Here is an 11902-nt window from a genome sequence, read left to right on the forward strand (position 1 = left end):
AAGTTTCAATCAATTTCAGTTTTTCAATTTAAGTTTTTCATAAAATCTGAAAAATAACTCTATAAAATTTGAATAAATTGACTAAAAATCAAGAATTTTGTAATATTAAAAATTTTATTTATTTTTTTTTTCAAAATTTTTTTAAAAGACTTTTTCTTGAAAACCCACAAAAATTTAAAAATATTTACTTATCGATAAGAGAAGTTTTTAAATTTTCTTAATTTTTAGTAGGAATTAACAAAAAAAATTATTACATTTTTGAAGCGAAATTAAAATTTTTTCAATGTTTTTTTTCTTTTAAATCAAAATTTTTTTTTAAATTCTGTATTCAATAATAAATTACTTAAAAATATTAGAAAAAATTGATTTCTCCTAACATTAAGGCCAACTTTTTTTTATTTATTTACTTTTATTTTTTACCAATCCAATTATTTTACTCAACAATTTATTTAAATTTTTTTAACAGTTTTAAACACAACAATATATTGGAAATTCATCTTTTTTAAATTTATTTTTTTTGTTAAAATAATAAAAATTAATAAAATTTTTAATGCACGTTTTTTTGCTAATTTTTAAAAATTTTGAAAAGTTTGTTGAAAATTTTTTTTAAAAGCTTGAAGTTTTTTTTAATTTTTTATTCAAATAAAAAATAAAATATTTTTTAAATTAATTTCCAATTTTTTTTTTAATTTTTATTAATCAAACAATTTTTTGTAGATTTCAACGATTAATTTATTTATTTTCTTTTTTAAAAACTCAACTTAACGACTGATCAATAAAGCAGAAATAATTGTAAATAATAAGTTTCATTTTTTTGCAAAAAAAAAAAATAAAAAAGCAAAAATATATGAAAATAATGTTTAGAAAAATTAGATTAGAATTTATGACAAGCTAACAAAGTAGAAAGACATTAAACTCGACACCAAGAGATTTTTTTGCGAAATAAAATGAAATGTTTGATTTTTATAAACAACTGTGTGGCTACAACATCAGCTCATATTTTACATTCATTTTACATGAAAGTGCTTTGTGCACTCAACGATAACCATATTTTTTCATGTTGTTTGTCAATTATACATTTTTTTTGTTATTTTTGTTGCCTGTGTTTGAAATGTAAAATATTTGCATTTTTTCAGTTTATTTTATTTGTCAAATAGTGCATTGATAAATTTGGCATCCAATTTTCCAAAATGACACAAAAAACGCTCCATTTGGACATTTATCTCGCTTGTAATACCAACCGAAAAAAATCTGTGGTGACAGACTAACACGCGTTAAAAATAAAAAAAAAAGTGGAGTATTTTGTTGCAATTTGAATTATTACTTTGTAAACTTCATTATAAATTCCCTTTGTGGCTTCTGTAATGGCGCGGGATGGCATAGGAGGAGAGTGTAATTGAAAATTTGCATCACACAGAGGAACGCAATTCGGAATTTGATTTATACAACAAACGACAACAAAGGCAACTTTGTAACGACAAGGACAAAAAAGTGCATTGAGGTGTATTTAAAATTGTTTTCACAAACATTTTTGTTGTTTTTTTTTTTTTTTTTTTGTTTTTTAGGGTAGGTGGCGGTTTGTCTATTATATTAACATTTTTACATGGTTTTGCAGCAACACAGGCCCATTGTAAAAAGTGCTTCAAAGGATAATCCAATTAGGTGTTTGTGTATGAAAATAATATTCAAAGTTTCAAATTGACAAAGTTTTCGTGTAAATATGGATATTTTGCAGTCGTTGTTCCTTGCTTTAAGTGAAAATTAAAGTGCAGTTTTTTTTTGTTTTTGTCATGTGGGATGCATTTTATACAAGACGTGCCTGTAAGTAAAACGTTTGAGTGAATTTAATTTTGTAAAGTGGAGAAGTTTCGTAGTTACTGGAGGTGATTTACAGGGCAGTGCTTTGTTGACGAACGATCCATGGAGAAATCTGAACGAAATTGCCGCTTGCAATCGATTAACAGGTCTTTGAACTCTTCCTTTTTGTAAAGTAACGACGATGTATTACTTCAAACCCATCATGTGCTTTCAAAAACAATTTACAACCTTGTCACACATCCCCATTTCCTGCATTTCTCATCCTTTATTACTTCGTTAACGCATTTCGAAGAAAAAATGTCGTATTTCTATGAATTGGCGGTAGTGGTGTCACGTGGTTAAAAATTTTGAATAAAGCACGTGGTTTAAGAAATAACTAAACCACGTGGTCAAAAATTTGAATAAACCACGTGGTCAAAAAAATTTTAGAGAACACGTGGTTTAAAAAATAATTTAAACCATGTTGTTAGAAATTGAAATAAATCACATGCTTAAGAAACTTAATGAACCACGTGGTTTAAAAAATTAATGAAACCACGTGGTTAAAATTTTGGAATAAATTACATGGTTTAACGGAATAATTAAACCACGTGGTTTAAAAAAATCTCGTCTAAATTGAAATACGATACAGTTCTGTGTCGATCTACGAACGACAACTTTTCTTTTATTTTTATTTGCAATCCACCCACATTTCGCATACAGAAAAAAAACTGCAGAAATCCATTGAAAATTTATGTCACTAGGTGAGTGAATGTATGACACATTTTGACAACGACATGAGGAGGAATTTGCTCGTTGTTGCTAAGCAAAAAGGGCTGCAAAAATTAAAAAAAAAGAACTGGGGGAACGCTAAAACAATGGACCACATTGCAGCATGCGAAACGTTTGTTTACAGTAATTATGACGTAATTCACGCATGCAAGCGACATATCAAAGGGCTTCGCTGCCTTAAGGGGACGCATTTCCATTCAAACGCTCTCGTTTCTTGCTTCTCGTTTTGCTGATATGACGATTCTCGTGCATCTCATCTTGCATCTCGTTGAAGATTTTAAAAATTTATTGAACCCCTTTTCTTGCTTGATGCGGAAAAATGTGCGGGATATGATTAAAAATCTTGAGTCTCCCCCTTTTTTACGCAATTTTTTTTTTTCATTTTTCAAAAGGAATGAGATATGCATTACGGAGGAATCATAATTACTTGGGGTTGATAAGAAGCGAAATGTAAACTGTGTCATTTTCAAGCGCAATGCATCGTTTATCGGATCGAAAGTAATTTTCCGTACATCATTTTTGCTGTGCTGCAGAATTTTCATCGGCTACAAGAAGGATTTAATATATTCAGGGCAAGGATCATAAATCTTGTAACTGACCCATGGAGAGATTGCGAATGACATTCACATACACAGCTCATAAATTTTTCATATTTGCTTGGCATTCGAGATACGACTGCCACTGAGAAGAGCTTCAAGATGTAAAACAGTGATAATGGATTGTTTTCTTTATCTATTTCTTTTATACTTACTTAAAAAAATGTATTTTTTTTTTCGATGTGAGTGATTGCACCATTGGGGATTATTTGTCTGATCGGTCGTTTAAAAAACCCCTTTTTGACATGCCATCGATTAAAATGACAAATCCCTTCCTTGTTGCTGTTACCTGATGCACGGTTTTCCATCTGACATAGTAGAAAAATGACGTTTCGCAAGCAGAAAATAACGTCATAAAAAACTTCTAATAGATAAAGATTAGTCACCAATTTTCTCAAAAAAATCAAAAAATAAATTTTAACGATTTTTAATTTGTTTTATTACGAATAGATGGGAGAAAACGGGGTAAACTTGAAATGTTTTTTATTCAATTTTTAAAAATATATAAAAATGTCCAATCAAGTTATTCTCACAGTAAATTCAAAGTCCATTGATTATTTTGTTGCATTGCGATTATTCAATTACAAATTAATATAAACACGAATAACTCGACAAAAAGTAATTCAACGACTTAAAACACTTTGTAGCACTTGTTCGATTTAGTACGAGCACGCGAACACAGGGTGATAAATAAAATATTGTCAGTTCTTTGCACTTTGCAAATTTATAAACTCATTTCACCTGCAAACTTATTAGAATTGAATTGAATCAATTCAAAAGAACGTGAAATTTTCAGTATAAAAGCACGAAAGAACTTTCTTTTGCCTCAGTTGTGACCACTCAACGGTCAAATCTGTGTCATAAAGTTTCTCGTGAAATTCTAAAACAAATTTCATAAAAAATTAAGACTTAAAAATGGATTTTAATTTGGAACTAAAACCGAACGGTCCTTTCTACGATCGATTCGAAACAAGTCCCTATGACGAAATTGTCATTTCGGGTATCAGTGGTCGCTTTCCGAATTCGCGCAACGTCGACGAGCTCGCGTACAATCTGAACAACAAGATTGATTGTTGCGACGACAGGGAAGTGCGTTTTCCTCATCGCAAGGGCATTCCGAAACGTCATGGCACAATACACGGTTTGGAGAAATTCGATGCCTCGTTTTTCGGTATGAATCAAATGGTTGCAAATGCTTCAAATCCGCAGATTCGGTGCTTTGTTGAGGAAGCATTTGCAGCCGTTTTGGATGCTGGCATGAATCTCGTCGATATGAAGGGATCGAACACGGGTGTTTATACGGGTTGCATTTCCATGGAGAGCTCCGAGGCGACTTTTAAGATGGGCGTTTTCAATGGGTATTCTATCGTTGGGGAGAGCCGCGGAATGTTGTCAAGTCGTGTTTCGTATGCCATGGATTTGAAAGGACCCTGTTTCATGGTCGATTCTGCTTGCAGTAGCGGTGTGACAGCTTTTAATAACGCTTACATGGCAATCCGTAGTGGCGAATGCGATGCAGCGATTGTTGGGGGAGCAAATTTGTGCATGTCACCACTAAGTTCGTTGCAATTTGCAAAGTAAGTTTGATATTCTCTAATTATTTTTTAATTAAAACTTTTTTCCTTCATTTTTTAAATTTTAGGCTTGGAGTAACGTCGGCAGACGGTTATTGTCGCCCATTCGATCAAAACGCTACCGGGTACACACGTGCCGAGGCAATTTCCGCCATTTTTCTGCAAAAACGTAAATTCGCAAAACGCGTTTACGCCACTGTGGTGCATTCGAAAATCAATTGCGACGGATACAAGCCGGAAGGTATCACATATCCATCGTGTGTCGTTCAACAAAGTCTTTTGGACAAGTTTTACCAAGAAATAAACTTGAATCCATCCATTGTGGATTACATTGAAGCACATGGAACTGCCACCATTGTCGGAGACACCGAAGAATGTCGAGCAATTTACCAAACATTTTGTAAAAATCGCAAAGATCCACTGTTAATAGGGTCTGTCAAATCCAGCATCGGGCATACGGAACCCGTTTCAGCCCTTTGTTCTATAGTAAAGTTGATTTTGACTCTGGAATCTGGCAAAATTTCGCCCAATATCCATTTTGAAAAGCCCAAAGACGAAATCACTGCATTGAAAGAAGGTCATTTGAAGGTCGTTACTGAATTGACAGACTTACCTGGACCGCTAGTGGCATGCAGTTCATTCGGATTCGGCGGCTCAAATGGGCATGTTTTGCTGCGACAACATCCAAAGCGCAAAATTAACTTTGGCATTCCAGCTGATGGGCTTCCACGATTGGTTTGCTGGTCCGGGCGTACCGAGGAAAGTTGTAATGTGGTCTTCGATGACATCGTTAAACGACCTTTGGATGCTGAATTCGTCGGTTTGGTACACAATTGTCAGTCGAAATCGCTTCAGGCATACATGTATCGCGGTTATGGAGTTTTTAGTCAAGAAGGTGATGGAAATGCGACTTGCGTGGCACGCGCAATTGAACGTAGCAAGAGTAAACGTGCTCCAATGGTATGGGTTTATTCGGGTATGGGATCTCAATGGGCACAAATGGGAAGCTCTTTAATGGCATTGCCGATATTCAGACAATCGATTGAGGCATCGCATCGTTTAATGGAAGGGAAAGGATTGAATTTAATTGAAATTATCACTTCTGAAGACCCAAAAATATTTGACAATATTTTACACTCATTTGTGGGCATCGCCGCAATCCAAATCGCTCTCACAGATATTTTGTGGGAAATGAATCTTGAACCGGATTACATCATTGGACATTCCGTCGGGGAACTTGGATGTGCTTATGCCGACAAATGTTTAACGGTAAGAAAACAAATCTAAAAATAAAAATAATTCATCAAATTTATTTAAAAATTGAATAAAAAATTTTAAGGCTGAAGAAATGCTAATGTGCGTATATTACCGAGGATTAGTCAGCATCGAGACGGAAGTAATTCACGGATCTATGGCTGCCATTGGACTCAGTTACAAACAAATTCTACCGATGTTACCGGAAGGCATCGAAGTTGCTTGTCACAATGGACCGAATTCTTGCACACTTTCGGGACCCTCAAATTTGGTTGCAAAATTCGTCAAAGAACTCACCGACAAAGACATCTTTGCGCGAGAAGTGCCTTGCTCAAACATTCCGTATCACAGCAAATATATCGCCAACATGGGTCCAAAACTCTTTGAGCGGCTCCAAAATGTGATAACTTTACCGAAAGAACGTTCCGCAAAATGGCTCAGCTCAAGCGTACCAAAATCCGATTGGGATACTCCCGAAGCGAAATTCTGCTCAGCTACGTATCAAACAAATAATTTATTGAGTTCCGTTCTTTTTGAGGAAACGATGCGATATTTACCCGAAAATGCAGTTACCGTTGAAATTGCGCCGCATGGATTGATTCAGGCGATTTTGAAGAAAGCGATGCCGGAATCAACGCACATTAGTTTGACGCAACGTGGAAATTTGAAAAATATTAATATTTTATTGAGCGGTTTGGGAAAGTAAGTTTAAGTGATTTAAAAAAAAATAGAGTTAAAAACTTTTTTTTTAGAATTTATACTCAGGGATTCGATATGCCTGTGGAAAAATTATATCCTCCAGTTGAGTTTCCTGTTTCAGCGGAGACCCCGAAGATTTCTCCGCTGATAAGATGGGATCATTCAATTGATTATAAAGTTGTTAGTTGCGACCAAGATAGGCTTGATCGAGGAGCAGAGCAAAAGTTTAATATTGTGATTTCAAATAAAGAAGATGAATATATCACCGGGCATAAAATTGATGGTAAGATACCAAAATTTATTTAAAATATTTTTATCTCATATTATTGAAAAATTTTTTTCGATATTTTCCTATAGGAAGACTCCTATATCCAGCAACGGGGTATTTATATCTCGCGTGGGTTGCATTTGCGCGTTATCAATGCGAAGACGCAGAAGCAATTAACCAACCAGTCGAAATCTCGAATGTAAAATTGGTGCGAGCGACATCGATGAAAAGAGACTCGAACACCATCCTCAAAGTTGTCTTGCATCCGGGCACGGGAAAATTCGAAATAACAGAATCCAATGATACAGTAGTAACGGGAACAATTAAAGCCCTCGAAAAGTTTATTGAACCTTCTGATCGACCTGAACCCTCATCTGACGCCGTTATGATGGGTGCTTCTGATTTCTACAAAGAATTGAGACTCCGTGGCTATAACTACGATGGCGAATTTAAATCCGTAAAGGAAGCTGCCTCCGACGGCTCGGTGATTAAAATCGCTTGGAAAGACAATTTCGTCTCGTTCATGGACTGCATGTTACAAAACGAAATACTTAAATACGATTCGAGAACCGTTATGATACCAACGTCAATCGAAACAGTGCAAATTGATCCGAAACTCTTCATGGAATCGTTGCCAAAAGTCGCAGAAAATGAACCCGTAATCGTCGAGGTGCATTCCATCAAAGAATTTCAATGCATCGAAACAAGGGGAATTCGCATTCAAGGTCTTGAAGCGACTTCTATCATGCGTCGCAAGCCTCCAGGCGAGCCAATTCTCGAAACTTATCAATTCATTCCGTACATTTTACCGCAAAATTTGAATTTAGCAAACGCTTTGCGCGTTTTCGTTCAATTGGGCCTCGAAATTTCGCCAGCTTTCAAGTTTAAAGTACTGGAAATCGGAGATGAAACATGCAAACCGGTGATTTCTTACGTTCAAAGGGCATTAGAAGACCTGCCATTAGTCGCAGCAGAGTTGACTTTACTGTCTGACGAGCCAGATCTAGAAATTCCTGGAATAACGATCGATGCTGAAAATGATTTTACGAAATTTGCCGATTGTTTGTTCATTATTGCCCGTAATATTGCCTCAGATTCCGCTAAATTGGAAGAAATTTCGCGTTCTTGCAAAGATGAAGGGTTCATAATTTCAATGGAAAGTTATGATTTTGATACCAGCGGATTTTCGTTGCCATCGACGTTTGAGTTGCTTTCGGTCATAGCGATCGATGGAAATTCGTTGTTGATGATGCGACACATTAAAAAGCGGGAAGAACGAGTTGCAACGTATCTTACAGTTTCAATACACGACAAAGAGTTCCAATGGTTGGACAAAGCTAAGGAAGCAATAAAGCAAGGAACGCTTTACTTAATTTCTGAGAATGAACCGGAAAACGGTCTCATTGGTTTCGTTAATTGTTTGAGAAAAGAACCAAAATCCGAGGCAATTTGTATCTTCATTGACGACAAATCTGCGCCAAAATTCGATCCAGAGCTGCCATTTTATCGGGAACAAATCGAAAAAGGTCTCGCCATAAATGTCTTGCGTGATGGCGTTTGGGGCAGTTATCGTCATTTGCCTTTGGAAACTCCAAAGGACCCTCAGCCACAAAAATCTCACTGTTTCGCGAGTAATTTGGTCAAAGGAGATCTCTCATCACTCGCATGGTTCGCAGGTAAATTAGACGTTACGCAATCCGACATCGTTCGTGTTCGTTATGCATCTTTGAATTTCCGTGACGTCATGATAGCGACGGGAAAACTCGATGTCAACATGGTGTATTCGCGTCACGAGCAAGATTGCATTACAGGATACGAATTTTCAGGCATCACAGGGGACGGAAAACGCGTAATGGGCATGTCAGAGTACGGAGCAATGGCAACGCATGTGAAAACAATGGATTATTTAACGTGGCAAGTTCCGCCGCATTGGACTTTGGAGGAAGCAGTAACAATTCCCGTTGTATATGCGACAGTTTACACGGCATTTTTCGTCGAAACACAAATCCAGCGTGGCAAGAAGATCTTAATTCATGCGGGAACCGGAGGAATTGGACTGTCGGCAATACGGGTGGCATTGCATTACGGGCTGGATGTGTTTACGACAGTTAGTACGGAACAGAAGAAGGAATATTTGTTGACTACTTTTCCATCACTGAGGGCAAGTCAGATCGGGAATTCACGAGATACGTCATTTTATAAGATGGTTATGGGTGAAACGAAAGGCGCTGGAGTGGATTATGTGCTGAATTCGTTGGCGGATGATAAACTTATTGCTTCGTTAAAATGCTTGGCGGAAAATGGACATTTTCTGGAGATTGGCAAATATGACATTTTGAACGATAGCAAAATTGGACTAGGGCACTTTAAAAAAAATATCACTTTCCATGTGATCATGTTGGATAGGGACATGCGATTTGGAGAATCATCATCATTTTCAGTAATTATTATTTTTTTTCATTTTACTCTAAATTCTACTTAATTTTCTTTTTTTACTATAAAATTATTTAATGAAATTTTTCAAAAATCAATTCTTAATTAAATTATTTAAATATTTAATTTTTTTTAAATATTTTTTTTTTCAAAAAATTTCAAGTTTACTCCAAGGTTTCTATTTTTTCTGTTTTTTTTCCTTTTAGAAAGTGCATCAACTCATTGAAACCGACATCAAAAATGGTATTATTGTACCTTTGAAATCGACAGTATTTGAAGCAAATGACATAGAAAAGGCTTTCCGCTTCCTTGCGAGTGCCAAACACATTGGAAAAGTCCTTTTGAAGGTTCGCGATGACGATTTCAGCGAGGAATCCGTGCCGATTGTGAAACATCCCGTGATGTATTTTAAACCTAATTTATCGTATGTAATTCCCGGCGGCTTGGGGGGCTTCGGATTAGAATTAGCAGATTGGATTGTGCTTCGTGGATGCAAAAATCTCGTCTTAAGTTCCTCCAAAGGTATCAGCAAGCCGTATCAACAATACCGCATCAACTTGTGGCGATCATATGGCGTTCAAGTTGTTATCAGCACGGATGACATCACAACTCCTGAAGGATGTCACGACTTAATTAAAGCCGCTATGGAACTTGGACCTGTCGGAGGCATTTTCAATCTTGCTGTCTTATTGAGAGACGAACTTTTTGAGAACATGGATGGAGAAAAATTCAAAGAATCGCTCGCTGTGAAAGCATATGCCACAAAGTATTTGGATGAAATTTCGCGAAAACTTTGTCCGCATCTCGAACATTTTGTCGTTTTCTCTTCCGTTTCATGTGGCAGAGGAAATGTCGGACAAACGAATTACGGCATGGCCAATTCCGTGATGGAACGCGTCGTCGAAGCTCGTGTTCGAGATGGTTTGCCGGGAAAAGCGATTCAATGGGGGGCGATTGGGGAAGTTGGTCTCGTCGCTCAAATGGCAGAAAATAGAATTGACATGGAAATTGGGGGAACGCTTCAACAAAGGATCTCCTCGTGTCTTCAAGTGCTCGATATTTTGCTCTCGTGTCCCGATGCTGTCGTTGGAAGTATGGTTGTTGCAGAAAAAAGGGCTTGCGCCGGTGCGGGAATAGTCGAGACAGTGATGAACATCATTGGAATCAAAGACGTCAAATCAATTCCGATGGACCAAAAACTTTCCGAAGTGGGAATGGACTCTCTCATGGCAGTTGAGATCAAACAAACGCTCGAACGTGACTATGATTTGGTACTTTCGCCACAACAATTGCGAGATTTGACGTTGCAAAGTTTGACTGATATGGCAAGCACAAAATCCACGAAAAAAGTTGAGGCAGACTCCAAACAAAATTTCCTCGATTGGTCGTTTAGAAATTTGGGAGACTCAGAGACTTTTACCGAGTTAATCATGAAATTGAACACAAAACAACAAAGTAAGGATTGCGCAATAATTTTGCCTGGAGTAGAAGGCCTTGCAGGTAAAATTTGGAACGAGTTGGGAGAAAAATTGAATTTTTCAGCGAAAATTGTTCAATATATCAACGCTGAGTCAGAAACGCTCGAAGAAATCGTCGATGAACTAATGGAAAAAATACGCGAACAAATCCTCAATGGATCCGAAACCTTCACAATTATCGCTTATTCCTTCGGATCTCTTCTAGCTTTGACTTTGGTGCGCAAGCTCGAGACACTTGGCATCTCGGGAAAACTTGTACTGATCGAAGGTTCTCCATTGTACCTCAAAAAACCCCTCGAAACGGTATTTTCGTCGACAAATAATCCAAAAGCTGCACTGGAGTTCCATTGCGCCGCAACCATTTTAGGAATTCTTGCTCCAAACAAGTCACAAGATAGTCTATTGAAATGCAAGTCGTACGGGGAAATGATCGAGTTTATAATTATCGAGGGAAAAGACGCTCCTTTCTCGGATGAAAATAAACGCATGATGATGTACAAATTGAGAAACCACGTAAAAATCGTTTACGAACTGGATGTGGAGAATTTCCCGAAAATCAAGTCGAACATTATGTTGATTCGAGCAAGTGAACCGATGCTATCAGATATTGATGAAGATTATGACTTATCTGATGTTACAACTGGTGAAGTGACGATGAAATGTATTGAAGGAAACCACATGACGATTATGGAAACGAATGATTTGGCGGAAACTCTTAATGAAATTGTAGTTTGAGGTTTTTATTTAAATTTACAAATTTATATCCATAAAAATTTAAAAAAAATAATTTTTAATTGATTTAATTGAAATTTAATTTAACAAAAATTAATAAAAAAAAACATTAAAAAACATTAAATTTTTCATATTTTGTAGTTTATTTAATTTTCGAAACATTAATTTTTTACAAAAATAATTCCGATGTTCATAATGTGGTAAAGCAATCACGGTACGCAAATTTTAATCGCGAATTAAGTATGCAGAAAATATTAAAACACGTTGTTTTTCCACTGC

General features: G+C 36.3%; 1 protein-coding gene across 1 annotated transcript; it reads left to right on the plus strand.

Annotated features, from left to right (window-relative positions):
* The first annotated feature begins 4100 nt into the window (after positions 1-4100).
* LOC134837526 (fatty acid synthase-like) lies at positions 4101-11626 on the plus strand. Its single transcript, XM_063852908.1, has 6 exons — positions 4101-4762; positions 4828-6028; positions 6099-6715; positions 6766-6995; positions 7070-9420; positions 9620-11626. The coding sequence occupies exons 1-6, from the start codon at positions 4101-4103 to the stop codon at positions 11624-11626; spliced, it is 7068 nt and encodes a 2355-aa protein (XP_063708978.1).
* The last annotated feature ends 276 nt before the right edge of the window (positions 11627-11902 follow it).

Source organism: Culicoides brevitarsis, chromosome 1, assembly GCF_036172545.1.
Source record: "Culicoides brevitarsis isolate CSIRO-B50_1 chromosome 1, AGI_CSIRO_Cbre_v1, whole genome shotgun sequence".
Classification (NCBI taxonomy): Eukaryota; Metazoa; Arthropoda; class Insecta; order Diptera; family Ceratopogonidae; genus Culicoides; species Culicoides brevitarsis.